Here is a 16,306-nt window from a genome sequence, read left to right as displayed (position 1 = left end):
TCCTTATATGGCTTCATGACTCTTCATGAAACTTTGTCAGAATATTTGTTTAAATGATATCTTGGATGTGTATGGAAATGGTTTTGGTCTGTAGAAAAACGTGGCTGCCAGGGTGTTCACTAGTCATGAAAGTTGGTAAGAACATTTTGTTCTTATGACATCTTGGGCTGCACAGAACAGGTCAGTTCCTTTGAATCTCAGGTGAGCGACTTTGGGACTTTCAGACCCTCTTGTTTTAATTTACAGATCAGTTGCTTAAACTATTAACAATGAGATGAGGTGTCCGCCTAGCGATCGGGAGTTGGTGGGTTCGATTCCTACTCGGGAAGCAGTCTAATTATCTCCTCCATAGAAATCTAGAAATCTTCCTAGGAAACGGACTCGACAGTATCCATATGAATACTACTATAATACTCGAAAGAGCGGTTGGCTGTTGAAAAAACAATATGTGTTTTATTTTTTGATAGTAAATTATATCGCAACTAAGTAAAAAACTACACCATTGTGACAACCAAACTGCAACGTTTGAATGCAACCTAAATACAACGTTGCAGCAACGTTAAGTGCCCACTGGGAATTGTGTTATTTATTTATCTGCACGGATGTTGAAAGTGAGTAGTACAAATGCTAGACAGGAATCCACTGAATGCGATAGATACGAGCATTGATATTGTACAACTAAAAAATCTAGAACATATGTTTATATTGCGGAGCCTATTTGATGAATCGTTATCCATAAACAATATACGTAAAATGATAACGATTCGACAACTAGGTCAATATGTTCATATATGTGACACTCAAATTAATAACCAGTTCATTTCATACAGGATTGAACAACTCACAAAAACATGCGGAATAAGAGCCTAATCGTTAGTATTGTGCTGATGCAAGTTTATGTCGCGAAAGAAGCGTACTGTATTACTGTTCAAACGCCCGTAGGAGTTATTTCCGGTCTACAGGAGACGCTAAAAATTGATGGACGCCAGTACCGGATGTCAAAATTCCTCAGTATTCCATACGCAGAGTCAACAGCAGGTGAAAATCGCTTCATGAAGCCGATCCCAAAGGCGCCATTTTCGAGCACGTTCGATGCTACTCAGCTGCCCATGGCGTGCCATCCATCATATTATGAGGCTGAAGAAAGGTTAGACAAATATGTTAACTTTACGGAAGATTGCTTAACACTCAATGTGTTCGTGCCTCATACTTTCGAGAAGAACGTGTCACTTCCGGTTATGGTTTGGATCTACGGAGGCGCATTCATAGAGGGTGCCAGTGTGATATATCCCGCAGAGGGCATTAGTACCATTGGTGACGTCATTGTGGTCACATTAAACTATAGACTTGGAATGTTTGGATTCATTCAGAGCGCCGACGGGAAACTTCCTGGTAACCAGGGTCTTTGGGATCAGCACCTAGGGATCAAATGGGTTCACGATAACATAAAAGCGTTCACCGGCAACCCCAATGACGTCACGATATTTGGAGAGTCGGCAGGTGGCGCATCTGTTGTGTACCAGGCCTTATATCCGGGTAACCAAGGCTTCTTCCAGCGTATGATTGCTCAGAGTGGCTCCGCTTTGGCCTACTGGACAATTCGTGATTTACCGAATGCGGTGGATTTAATTGCTAAGAAGGGTTGCGACCAGGCTCCGGACCCAATAAACTGTCTCCGCGCGCTCACCCCCAGGCAACTTCAAGACAACGACACTTTACCCTGGGCACCATTTTTGGACAAGGATTTTGTGATCGCTTCGCCTTCAGAGATTGTTTATGGAAATGACTCAGCAACTTCCAGCGCCCGCAATTTATTTGCATCGTTAGACTTCATGACGGGTGTAAATAATTTTGACGGCGCTCTGTATCTCGTAGTAGTTTGGCCGAACATCATTCATTACTCAGATATGAACACGTTTAATTTAACACGAGAGGAGTTTATTGACCTCGCAATTCCAAAAGTGATCAATGACGTCATCAAACCGAAGAACAATCGAACTGAAGCAATTGTTGCTGAGGTACTGGATATACAATACACGGACTGGCAGCGTCCGAATGACAGCGCCACCCTGCGGTTCAGTCTCACAAACATGTCCAGTGACGCGGTTTTCTTCTTTCCGGCCGTGTCCACAGCGAAAGGGCACGCGGCGCTCCGGAAGGGGAAGACGTATTTGTACGAACTGAGCGCTGTCCCCACTACGCACGGAATACCGACACCCAACTGGATACAAGGTTATTTAACAAAACTGTTTATCTCACGATGTATGTCTTAAGCTTTGGTCAAACCTCTTAAACAGAGACCTGACGATGAGCTTGCATTTTTTTTATCCAAACCACGCGTTTACTTTAAATCACGCAAGGTCGCCGTACAAGGCTACATTAACTTGATGCTACCATAAAAATCTCCGATCGGACATCGTACGTTCTTACGGCGATTTCAAGCAGGAACGATACAATTGCGGTCGCTAAACAATTTCCTTGCACAAAAAGGTACGACTGTTTTGTGGATATTTCACAGCCACCAAAAGCAAAACCCTGGAAACCTTCACATGGTTATCGTGTGGTGATCGCAATGCGCTTATTCTTCATGTACATGTGTATATAATAGCGATGTGCATGATTTCATGACAGTTTATCTATTATATCTTTATTTCATTCGCTCCTCCGTGATTGTTCAAGCTATTTTTAGTACCGTGTAACCCTTGTAATTAAGAAAACATAGGATAACTAATAAATTTATTTATTGATCGATTCATTAATCAATTAATTACATTTCCACGAAATTCGAAGACAAAGATTTCATCTGCCGACATTGCAGACACGAGGTTAATGCACATTTTCAAAACGGTGCAGACACGAGGTGAATGCACATTTTTAAAACGGTTCAGACACGAGGTGAATGCACATTTTCAAAACGGTGCAGAAATGAGGTGAATGCACATTTTCAAAACGGTGCAGAAACTAGGTGAATGCACATTTTCAAAACGGTGCAGACACGAGGTGAATGCACATTTTCAAAACGTTGACCAATGTAAACTCTATGTTATCAAAATCAAATTTAAAATTGTACACAGACTCAAACGCCGCAGATGACATTCAGTACCTGTTATACTTGATAAATTACATAAATTACCTATTCGACAGTGTTAATCAGCCATATGCATAACTTTTACTCGGCCTGCTCAATATACAGATTGTCAAAGAAGTAATTTCATTTATTCCACTTTTCAAGGTTCTAACCATGCTGACGACATTCAGTACGTTTTCGGATATCCGTTGTACGCCGGACCTCAAAGTACCGGAAACTACACTGAGGAGGAGCGGCGCCTAGCGAGGGGCATGGTGACCATGTGGACGAACTTCGCAAAGTCCGGGTACGTATGGTTACAATATGGACGAACTTCGTCAAGTCCAGGTTAGTATGGCAACCATCATGAACCATGTGGACGAACTTCGCCAAGTCCGGGTAAGTATGCTTACTATGTGAACGAACTTTGCCAAATCCGGGTAAGTATAGTAACCATGTGGACGAACCTCGCAAAGTCCGGATAAGTATGGTTACAATGTAGACAAACTTCGCAAAGTCCGTGTAACTATGGTTACCATGTGGACGGAAGTTGCCACATCCGGGTATGTATAGTTACCATGTAGTTACCATGTTCACGAACATCGCCAAGTAGGATTACGCATGGTTACCAAGTGTACAAACTTTTGTTTAAACCTTTTTATTTTAGCTCCATTGCATCGAAAGCCTCAGGCTTATAGAAACGCTATCGAGTTCGTTTCCTGGGCCTATAACCAGTACTTGGTGTCTTTGGAGTACGCTCCCCGAGTATGATCGAATCCGTGACCTCCCGATTGCAAGGTAGATACCTTAGCCATTATGCCACGGCGAACTTTCTATATCCGAGTATGTATAGTTACCATGTGCATGGACATCGCCAGGTCGGAGTACATATGTTTACCATGTGGAAGAACTTCGGCAACTGAATAAATGGACTTTAAAAAAACATCATATTAGTGCAAATCCTGTTTTATGTCAATTTTTTATAATAATTGGGTGGTCATTTTTATCTTCACATAATAAACGTTATCGATTTGCTGCTTGAAAGTCCAACGTTTCACAATTTATAATTGTCCTCACGTTTGCAAATGTGTTACGCTTCTATATTTTTGTACATTTATGAATGAATTAATCTTGATATTATGGACTACATTGCCGGATTATTAATAAGGCAGAACAATGTTTTAAACATACATGCAATAATCACACTAACCTTATAGAATTCTGCAATATTTGTATTTTCAAGAATGTCGGTCTTTAGCGACCCGTCGAAAGTATCGGTGGCCTCTTTATTAATACATCGCCGACAGAGGTGGCTCAAGTAATTTAACGGTCGTCATTTACATTTTTTATATTAAACAAAAAAATATCTGACATAAATGTACGCAATTTATATGTAAAAACCTATTATTTAACTTTCAAAATCCATAGCGCCAGAAATGAATTTACTATTATTGTGTGTGTGTGTGGGGGGGGGGGGGGGGGTCAGGTAGAAAGAAATGTAGACATTTATTTTAATCAACAGCAACCCAAACAAACCGGATGATGCCGGCAAGTTTACAAACGCCACCTGGGCTGAGTTTGACCTTGACTTCCAGACCTTCCTGCAGTTCACCAATCAGGGAGCACTTCCGGGATCTCGATTTCATGCGCGCCGGATGCAGCTATGGTCGGACCTCCTACCCACTTCAAAGGAATGTCATGACTAGTTCAGCTTCTGCTTGACACTTGCTTGCGGGTTAAAAAAAATTACATAGTTTTGTCCAAGATAACAAACAAAACTCGATAAATTTCAGCAACAATTTATTGGTATTAGACTTAGCCTCCTTAAAGGCCGTTATCTCAGACACGTCATTTATAAAAAGTTAAGAAGTCCAATACTCCTAGTTAAATGTAATTCTACGCGTGTACTAATGCCGTCAATATCATATCATCATAGTTTGAGGTTTTTAACTGGCAGTATAAAGTATTTGGGATTTTAAACTGTAAATTAAAAGAATTTGCGGTGTAAACAAGCTGAAAGCCATGAGCGATATTAATTACTCTTAACCTCATAATTAATGTTTACAGATTCCTTGTAATAATGAGACAATTGTGATTGGCGAAATGTACACATAATGCCATCGTTAGTACCTTGTGAATATTTCCTTTTAACATACACGATCATCAAACTTTCGGCCTGTTCGTTCCGATGGGAACGATACTCGGTGGATAAAACACTTTAAATTAACGGATGAACACAAGTAACATGCTCTTTCAAGAAATAAAACTAACAATCGTCGATGCACATTTTTGAGTGAAGTATGCTACGGTTTTAACGTGTTTCCAAATATCCATGATATGTTTAACACTGATTGACAAATACGTGGGGAACAACACGACAATTTACCGACACTAAGAATTAGACCATACAAGTATGACTTCTTTCCTCTCCAAACATTTGCATAATTATTTATTTGTATGTTAAACGTGATGCTCAATGACAAAATACCAAGTCGGAAGAATAAAAATAAATAACATTCACTATGGTTGTTTTAATTTTCCTTTGTGGAAAATAAGATATTCTCGCAAAAAAAGGCACTTAACCCATTTATGCCTAGCGTATAGAAAAAAGGCATTGGCAAACAGCGTCGCATGATGCGGTGTCTCATCTAGGTCTGCGCTGTTTGCTTAAAGAAATGTTTGTGTAAGAAATATTATAAATATAGAAATAAATATACTAGACTTCCCTAATTTTGGAAAATACATTGATCTAACTTAGAAGGATAAGAGAGTCCACTAGGCATAAAGTGGTTAATTTATAAAAGTAAAGAACAGACACATTTCACAACGGCAATCAAACCCATATACGGACGTCACTAGCGCCATAGTCGTTATATGTATTTGACTTGTATAGCTTGCTGAGTGAACAAAATCTATATAAACTCAAACCGTACATATTTTAACTACTGAAAATGAAAAAAAAAGCAATATTTATTATCATAGCATTAATAAACCGAGCACGGTAAGACAGCGTTTTGACAGGGAAATTCAAGGGCCTCATCATGTCGACGATAGTTCCCTGCAAATGCCATAAATGACGTCAGCTCACGTGCATTAGTTTGAACAGGCAACTCCCACCTTCTCAATCGACACGTACTACATGTCCAAGGAAACTGATACTGGATGCGAATAAGAAACATTTTAAGGTGCTAATTTTAAACTGGCTTCGTGTAATCTAGCAATAATAAAATCTTATTGCTCTAGATGCTGTAACCAACAGGTCCTCTTCAACAGTGATATCAATCTCAATTTACCCCATATATGGTAGATTGTATCCATCGGTACGTTAAATGTTCAAAATATTTCTGATTGGTTGAAGGTTAGACATAGAACAAAGATGTTCTTTTTAAATGTCTGTGAGACTTAGCTTACTGCACTACTGATATCTAATTAAGCTCAAGCCGGTTTATTTCCAACGGTGATGTTAACTCTATTTGTTTCTCCAATTAATATTTTATCATTTTCATTGGTACTGGGGTTCGGTCCCACAACACGGGCACTTATAAGTTGGGCAGGCTTGTTTCAGGTGACGCTTTTTCTTGCAGTTGTTACAAACAAGTTGTGCATGTATGATGTATAGTAGGGCAGTAGCGCCGAAAATGCCTTTTTTTGTTATAGATAAAACAAGGTGGAGAAATGTGTTGTAGCTCAGTGGACGCGACTGTCTACAAACCCCTTAACATCTGAAGCTTCGTTAATTCATCCCTCGATATCCTCATGACATAGACCCTCGTTCTGGGTGCATGTATCTTCCTCTGAAACCAACTCGCAGCTCATAAGCCGGTTAATGGACATCATTGTGTCTAGGCATATCATACTGATGTGATTGACGCCTTTGTTGTTGTTGCATTTCGATCTTGGCGATCCGATCATTGAGCTGTTTCAAAAGTTTCACTACGTCGTTTTCTTATTTTGGTTCATGCACTGCACGTTTGGATGGCTTCTTCTCACCTCCTTCTCTTTCGTGGTAAATCTCTATCTTCCGTACCTACAGATGTAATTTTTCATATTCCATCTTCTCATCACATAAGTGGAAAGGCATCTGTTTTAAATATTTTCCAATTCCAGCATAAAATACCTCTTTCATCAAATGTGTTTCAGATAATCGACAACTTCACAGTTCAACTCAAATGTCAAACAAATCTTCGATGCGAGAGGCGAAATCAACGGACTCATTTGGTTTCTTCTCACGTGTGTAAAATCTTCCCATTATGGTTCTCAGTGTGTCAACAATCCCATAAGAGCTATCTAGTGTCTTAAGTTCTCTCCGTAAAGATGCTCCAGGTCCAAATCTTCTTATTCTATCAGCGGCAGCACACTTCACAGACAGACAGACAGACAGACAGTTTATTCAGACCTATACACAAGTACGTCGTTTTCATACTCAAATATACTAATTATTTCTGTCACGTAATTAAGCATATTAACATAACATTACATAACATAAATTGGTCATTTAAGAATACAAATATGAATAAACACAATCCATTGCAAGAGTATGTAAATTCTATCGAATCGGTAATAGAATTTGTGAACAGCATTATTTAGAACCGTATTTCTTTAAACAAAAGCTTCTCTTATATATATTTATATACATTTGAAAGTACTGATTTGTCACATGAAGCTAATAACATGTTGAATTCATATTCAGATGGATTTATATAAAATAAACGACTTATTTTTTTTCTGTAATCAGAGTAAAAACGGCAAATACATATAAAGTGGTATTCGTCTTCTAAACCGGAGCTATTACAACATAAACAATAACACTCATTTCGTGGTATGTTATTCTGAGCGCATCTGCCAGTTTGGATTATCAACGGGTGTACAGAGACTCTTAATCTAACAAAAAAGGCGAACACGTCTAGAAAGCAAGCCTAAATATTCTTCATAGTCCAGTGTGGTTTAAAAAACTTTATACATATCCAATACATAACTGTTATTCATTTGTTTAAACCACTCTTGTTTATAATTGTCAACAAGTCTACATTTGAACTCACTAATAAAACTATACACATGCACATCGTTTTGAATTTCAAATGCATAAGCAAATCCATAGTTATTTATCATGTTCTTAACATTTGAGGCCAAATCTGTCTAACCTTTATTACAATCAATTAAAGCATGTTTGTACCCAATCTGTATTATAATATTTTCATTTGTTAGAATTTTAAACAAATACTTTAGAATTTTAACAAACCTGTTTACATACGATGGATATCTATCTTACTTACCATAAACAGCAACATTACATACTGTAGAGGATATTTGTTGGATTCGGTGGAATATCGATTTCAATTCACGTGTGGTCATAGAAAATAATATTTCCCCGAGTAGCCCAGCCACGAGTGAAAATATATATTTTATGATAACGAGTGAATTAAAATCGATATTCCATCGAATCCAACAAATTTTCTTTTTATTTTATGCTTTTTTCACCGTTTATTTACATTGTTAAAGAGTTATACTGGATAATTTAGCTGGAATAATGACGTCATTTCGTCGAAAAATGAAGTTAATTCACAGTAAAACAGTGAACATTATCGATAATTTTTATTATTATACCTCACTTTTATTCACAATGCTAAACTCCCATAGGCCATCGTGACATAGAAATACTGTCAGACCCAGCGGGAAAAAAATTTACTGTCCAAAAAATACTGTCGCCCGCTCAAAAAATACTGTCGCCCGCTAACATGACATTAAGCCCCAAGAATTACAATATGAATATAAGTAATCTTGATATGGTTTAAAATAACCTGATGACTTGCCTAAAATAGCAATATCATCAGCAAATACTAATAAAATTAACACAATATCATCTATATTCAAACCAGAGCTTATAATAACGTTATCTTGTTGGTAAACTTCAAGGTCTTAAATGGCCAGAGAAAACTAAATCGGCGACATTACCGACCCTTGCCTCAGTCTAACCGCATAAGAGCTACTAAAGTAATCTGAACAAGATGAATACGATTTAACACGAGATTTAACATTTGCATACATACGTTTCACTTTTCTGAGCAATTTGATTTTTATACCAGACTTAAACATTTTCAACCATAATGCATAACGGTATATACTATCAAAACATTTTAGCATATCCACGTAAATAACATACAAACGTTTATTTTCATTTAAATAATTTTGCACAATAGAAATTAATTCATTTAGCATCAACATTTAAATATTCATGAATCTGGGTCAGAAGATTCATCCTAATAATATCTTGGGCGAGTTAAAACATGATTCCGGTTGGTTGACAAACACGGCCGCCAGGGGGCGGGGCATTTTTCCTTATATGACTTTAGTAAAACCTTGTTAATACTCTACAGGTCACATTTATTTTCCGATCTTCATGAATCTTGGTCAGAAGATTTTTCCCAATGATATCTTGAATGAGTTCAAAAATGGTTTCGGTTGCTTAAAAAACATGGCCACCAGGGGGCGTGGCATTTTTCCTTATATGGCTATATATGGCTTTCGTAAAACCTTGTTAACACTCTAGAGGCCACATTTATTGCCCAATCGTCATGATATTTGGTCAGAAGATTGGTATCAATGATTTCTTGGATGAATTTAAAAATGGTTACGTTTTCTTGAAAACAAAGCTGCCAAGGGGCGGGACATTTTTCCTTAAATGGCTATATATGGCTATAGTGAAATCTTGTTAACACTCTAGAGGCCACATTTATTGTCAAATCTTCATGAAACTTGGAAAGAAGATTCATCCCAATAATATCTTGGAAAGTTTAAAAAGTGATGCCGGTTGGTTGAAAAATATGGCCGCCTAGTTAACACTCTAGAGACCACATTTGTTTTCCGATCTTCGTGAAACTTGGTCAGAAGATTTGTCCCAATGATATCTTGGTTGAGTTCGAACATGTTTTTGGTTGCTTTAACAACATAGCCACTAGGGGCGGGGCATTTTTCCTAATATGGCTATATCGCTTTAATAAAACCTTATTAACACTCTAGAGGCCACATTTATTGTCTGATCATCATGAAACTTAGTCACAAGACCAATGATATCTTGGATGACTTCGAAAATGGTTCCGGTTGGTGGAAAAACATGGCCGCCAAGCTGGCGTGGCATTTTTCCTTATATAGCTATAGTTAATCCTTGTTAACACTCTAGAAGCCATATTTATTGTCCAATCATCATGAAACTTTGTCAAAAGATTTGTCCTAATGATATCTTGGACAAGTTCGAAAATGGCCCCAGTTGCTTGAAAATGATGCCGGTTGGTTGAAAAACATGGTCTCCAGGGGGCGGGGCATTTTTTCTTATATGGCTTCATGAATCTTCATGAAACTTTGTCGGAATATTTGTTTAAATGATATCTTGGATGCGTATGAAAATGTTTCTGGTCTGTTCAAAAACATGGCTGCCAGGGTGTTCACTAGTCATGAAAGTTTGTAAGAACACTTTGTTCTAATGACATCTTGGGCTGCACAGAACAGGTCAGTTCCTTTGAATCTCAGGTGAGCGACTTTGGGCCTTTCAGGCCCTCTTGTTTTAAATTGAACTGATCTTTTTCTATCTCGTGGACTCGACTAAGTAACTCGAGGCCGCGACATAGCTAACTCGTGGCCACGACATAGCTATGTCGTGGCCTCGAGTTACTAAGTTAAGGCCACGAAATAAAAAAAGAGGAGTGCAATACTAAATAAAAGAGGAGTGGAATTAAAAAAGAGCGACCACGAGTTATTTAGTGCGTAAAGCGGCGTATTACAAATTTCGTGCAATATCGCACTCGTTGTCAAACCATTATGCATGCTTTATACAGCTATTTGCGTTGAAACTATGGTTTGTTTAAAAAAAAAACATGTTTAGAAAATAACGGGTCTGTGTCGCCGGGTGGTGCAACAGTACAAATGGTTCAGTAAAAATAGTCTTAATACTTAATTGACGATCTACATGAGAAATCTAAATTTTGTACAATATTATTAAATCCAGGTAACATGTAAATAATCCCTGAACAAAATTGCCCACGTAACGCATCGTTCAATTTATACTTGACATCGGTGTAAGACAGATACTCTGACGAGACATTGTTACATGACAACGAAAAATGTACCGGGGCGTTATCACTGAACTTGTTAACCTTAAATGCATGCACAGACAAATCCGATATATATGAAAAGCTACATTCTTTTTTCAGCAAATAGTCAATGTCAGACGTACCGTTATTAGAGCTTATTGGGTCATTGTCGACCTGAAATGGCTTGAAGTCACCTGGGGGTGACTAGAAGCCGCTTCTTGTCACCCTATGGTGACTTCAAGCCGATTCATGTCACCCTGGGGTGACTTCAAGCCGTCCGGGTGACTAGAATCGGCTTGAAGTCACCCCAGGGTGATATGAATCAGCTTCTAATCATCCCTGGGTGACTTCAAGCCATTTCAGGTCAACAATGACCCATTGAGTTTAGCGCATTGGATCATTGTCGACCTGAAATGGCTTGAAGTCACCCGGGGGTGACTAGAAGCCGATTCTTGTCACCCTAAGGTGACCTCATCATCGATTCATCCAGTGTGACATGCATCGGCTTATAGTCACCCCCGGGTGACTTCAAGCCATTTCAGGTCGACAATGACCCAATGAGCAATTAGAATTACAAGTTTGCTTACGGCTACTTCCAACAATACGTAAACTAGTAGATTTGCATAAATCAAGTAATCTAACGCCATTACCATTAAGTGAACTGTCCATGGAGTCTCTAACAAAGGTGTTATCGGGGCAGTACATTACATTATTTATTTTATTTTTCAGAATATAATCACATTCATGTCCAACTCTACTATTTAGGTCGCCAGTAACAAACAAGAGGCCCATGAGGGCCTGAATCGCTCTACTGCTATAAACACTGTGCAAGTTTGGAAAGAATAAGATGGAAACTGTGTGCTTAATCGCGCAAACAAGGAGAATTTTTTCAAATTCAAGGGGAGATTAGTGTGTACTTATTTCTCCGATACTGCTCATATTCAATGGGGTTCAAGTCCTCATTGATATAAAGATACTGTGCAAATTTGGAAATAATTAGATGAAAACTGTGGAATTAATTGCGTAAAAAAGCGGGATTTCAAAATTTTCTCATATTCAAGGGGAAGTCATTCTGGACTTATTGCTTCGATATTGCTCTTTTTAAAAAAGGGTTTGAGTCCTCATTGATACAAAGACACTGGGCAAGTTTGCCAAGAATTGGATGAAAATTATGGACTATCACATAACAAATCTGAATTTTCATTTTTTTTTCTCAAATTCAAGGGGAGATAATTCTGGACTTAAAACTACGATATTGCTCATTTTCAATAGGATTTGACTCATCATTAAGATAAAGACACTGTGCAAGTTGGGAAATAACTGGATGAAAACTGTGGACTTTATTGCGTAAACAAGCCTTATTTCACAATTTTCTCAAATTCAATGTGAGATAATTCTGGACTGTTTACTCTGATGTAACCCATTTTCGATAGGGTTTGAGTCCTCATTAATATAAAGACACTGAAGAAGTTTAAAAAGAATCGGATGAAAACTGTGGACTTTATTGCGTAAACAAGAAAAAGACTAACGCACGCACGGACGGACGACGGAAACCACGCCATGACATAAGCTCTTCAGGCCTTCGACCAGTAGAGCTAAAAACTTACCAAATTCAGAAAAATAAGTTACATCGTTTCCCAAATTTCAAAGAGATGAACATTAAAAGAATTATATGCTGATAAATTATGTCCCCATATAAGTGACACACATATAAAAATCTTCAGATATATTAAAAAGTGAGCGATCAATTTTAAACAAAATTATTATAGCGTAATGTTTTTTTACTATTTTTAACCCATTAGAACTCAAAATATGTACAAAATTGAAACATAACTCTTTACAATCGGTTAGTCTATTAACATTACAGGGCAGGATTTGCAATTCATCACCGCCGTGTTCCTACGCTCGCACCGGGTTTCCGTAAAAAAAGCGTATCGAATGCAAGGTACGCCCGTTTTCCAAGCCGCATCGCCTCTTTCATTTTCGACACCAATAATCGTCTTTTCTGTAGACACGCAACATTTGGAAACTCGTGTTTCACACTGCCCGTGCGGATTTGGAACGTACATGTTGCATCGATACGGAATCCGGAAAGTTTATTAATGAATGCCTAATGACCCAAAAGACACCAAGTACTGGTTCTAGGCCCAGGAAACGGACTCGAGAGCGTTTATATAAGCCTGAGTTTTTCGATGCAATCGAGCTTAAATAAATAGGTTTAAACTAATGACGCAATTTCAAGTTGACGCAGGAAAGTCAACGCGAAACACAATGCGATACGACAACCACCGAGCTTCTTTACAGATCAATCCCTCGCGACACATTAAGATAAGAATGTCGAAATGTCGAGCTTCTTTAGGTCGAATTGTGTGTATCAAAAAAAGAGAATTCATTTTGCCATTGTGGACTGTTGTTTTTAGATTTTGAAAATGGCATACAGTGGTTTGTTCAAACTACGCAGGCCACATTCACTACGTGTTCGGCTATCCGCTATACGCCGGACCTCAAACTCAAGAGGTACACCATAAACCAATAGTTTTTGTTAATTCTACTGCGTGTGTATTTTAAAAGCAAAATATGTGATGTCATTTTGATAGAATTGGTGGAACTTCGCTTTTTACATTAGTAACTTCATATTTCCGCTGCTTCAAATTCCACAATGTCACTATTTATTAAGGTCCTCACGTTTGTAAATGGATTGCGTTTCTATATTTCTAAACATTTATTAATTAATATATTAGCTTAATCACACTACATAGCCAAATTTTAAAAAAGGCAAAAAAACATTTTTAACATAATAACCCTCTTTACTTTATATAATTTGCAATGTACGTATTTACAAAAATCCGTTATTAATGAATTTCATTTTGTGTGTGTTTTATTCCGTTTGAAAAAAGAAAAAAAAAAGTTGACATATATCCTGTATATCTTTAGCAAACCAAACAAACCGGAAGACGATTTCACGTTTACCAACGTCACCGGGGCTGAATGTAACCTTACAAAATTCCGGGATCTCGATTCCAAGCGCGCCGGATGCAGCTGTGGTCGGACCTCCTCTCCGCTTCAAAGGAATTCCATGACTAGTTAAGCTTCTCCTTTACGCCACAGGTGGTTAGCGTGTTGCTATGATATTAATTAGTGAAAACATCATTTTGAATGATAAAAAATCATATTATAACGAAACATTAAATTTTATGGAAAACAAATTCACTATCAAATATATATATAACAAGGTATGCAACTCAAAATCACCCCAAAACGGGGTGCATCGCTTTGAACAGCCATATCTTCATCAATTGTGCAGCGATTTTCACGATCTTGGTCTTATTCAACGCAGAAATGAATTTCCTTTCTGGAAATGTATATGTCTTGCAATATTTTTACAAATGCTGGGTCAACTTTTAAGAAATAACACGATACACAACTCGCATGACCCAGTTGACAATGATCATGAAGTCTTTAAGACTGAAATCTTCGCGGAGTAAAGGGCATCTTCCCTACAAAGTTCATGAACCTCGATACCATAATTCAATAAAACGTATGAAAAAACATTATTACCGTTCTTGTCGTTACATTATGCACCAAGACTAACTGTCCAGCGCCGTTTGAAACTTTTGTTTACATACATTTCAACTAACTGACATTTTAAACAAACGAGTGATTTCATTGGTCCAATGCGGAGGTGTGTCTTTACAACTGGAGATTTCATTCATAAAGAATGCATGACCATTGTCAACTGGGTCATGCGAGAGATGATAAAACGAATAAGAACTGATGGGTGGGGTGATAAGTTGGTTCCTTTTTCCTAGTTCCTTATTCCTTATTCGAATAAGGAACTGTTCCTTATTCCTTATTCACGCGTAACATATTTGTTATAGGGTTTTAAAGAACAATAATGCAAACATTTCTGAAGTAAATCTTAACAAAATAACTCGAATAGAAATTTATGTATCTATGTATTACGTATGTATTACGATACATATTCATGTTTCTTCGCGCTTGCATAGGATTTCTTGTTTAAACCGAACCTATCTTTTCTAATTCGAATACTAACTTTACATCAACAAAACCTAAAGCTTATACTATTATATTACATGTATGTGATAAAAAAAATCAATCTTGTACATTTAAACATGTTTGTTTTTATTTATAATCCTTTTCCTTATTCGAGACTGAATAAGGAAAAAGGAGCAAGTTCCTTATTCCTTATTCAGTCCGAATAAGGAACTGGTATTTTCTTACTTAAACATCAATTAAATTGATCCAAAATTAACCACATATAAATGAACATACCGGTATTATTTATATATTGGTTGTATATGTTAAATTCTAATTGCATTACATTTCTACTAAGTTTTAAGTGATGATTATCCAGTTCCTTATTCAGTGTGAATAAGGAATAAGGAACTGGTTCCTTATTCCTTATTCAAATCGAATAAGGAACTGGAACTTTCTTTCTATAAATTGTAAGTCAAAATGAACCAACGAAACGAATAACTCAACGAAAATTATTGTAAATGTATGTCGGGTGTAACAAATATTAATCGCAGTACATTTTACTTTGTTTTATTTAATAATAACATAGTTCCTTATTCGGTTTGAATAAGGAATAAGGAACTGAATTTTTCATACTAAACAAAGTGAACCAAAGGGACCAATAAATCAATGAAAATCATTGTAAATGTAGATTGGGTATCAAAAAACATTAATTGCAGCACATCTCTATTAAGTTTCATTTAATGATAACATAGTTCCTTATTCGGATTGAAAAAGGAATAAGGAACTGGCATTTTCCTAATAAACAAACTATTAAAATGAACCAAAGAGACCAATACATCAATGAAAATCATTTTAAAAGTAGGTTGGGTATAAAAAAACATTATTTGCAGTACATCTCTAATAAGTTTTATTTAATGATAAAATAGTTCCTTATTCGCATTAAAAAAAGGAAAAATGAACTGGTTGACGCATTGAAATCGCTTTACATCCTTAATTATATCTCCTTGTAACTGTTTAGGTAAAAGAACGGAATGGGATAGCTAAATCTCATGACTGCTATGCAGCTATCGGGAAGTCTTCTCTAGAAGTTAGGGTCAGAAAAAACTTCAAGAACTGTATCAGAAATATAAATTAAAAATAATCTTACATTAAAAAT

The 16,306-nt window shown here is 37.1% G+C and overlaps 1 protein-coding gene across 1 annotated transcript; it reads left to right on the top strand.

The window, feature by feature from the left end:
* Positions 1 to 701: 701 nt before the first annotated feature.
* LOC127852169 (cholinesterase 2-like) lies at positions 702 to 5,585 on the top strand. The gene is made up of 3 exons (XM_052386007.1): positions 702 to 2,232; positions 3,233 to 3,374; positions 4,590 to 5,585. The coding sequence occupies exons 1-3, from the start codon at positions 852 to 854 to the stop codon at positions 4,771 to 4,773; spliced, it is 1,707 nt and encodes a 568-aa protein (XP_052241967.1). The 5' UTR covers positions 702 to 851; the 3' UTR covers positions 4,774 to 5,585.
* Positions 5,586 to 16,306: the final 10,721 nt, after the last annotated feature.

Source organism: Dreissena polymorpha, chromosome 12 (assembly GCF_020536995.1).
Source record: "Dreissena polymorpha isolate Duluth1 chromosome 12, UMN_Dpol_1.0, whole genome shotgun sequence".
In the NCBI taxonomy this organism is placed as follows: domain Eukaryota; kingdom Metazoa; phylum Mollusca; class Bivalvia; order Myida; family Dreissenidae; genus Dreissena; species Dreissena polymorpha.
Note: the sequence above shows the minus strand (reverse complement) of the source record. Positions and strands in the feature narration are given on the sequence as shown.

Bases quoted from the DNA above. Each gene is read 5' to 3' on its own strand.
- LOC127852169 (XM_052386007.1), top strand. From the start codon at position 852: ATGCGGAATAAGAGCCTAATCGTTAGTATTGTGCTGATGCAAGTTTAT. The intron at 2,233-3,232 runs GTTATTTAACAA...CCACTTTTCAAG, and splicing joins GACACCCAACTGGATACAAG to GTTCTAACCATGCTGACGAC. The intron at 3,375-4,589 runs GTACGTATGGTT...TTTAATCAACAG, and splicing joins ACGAACTTCGCAAAGTCCGG to CAACCCAAACAAACCGGATG.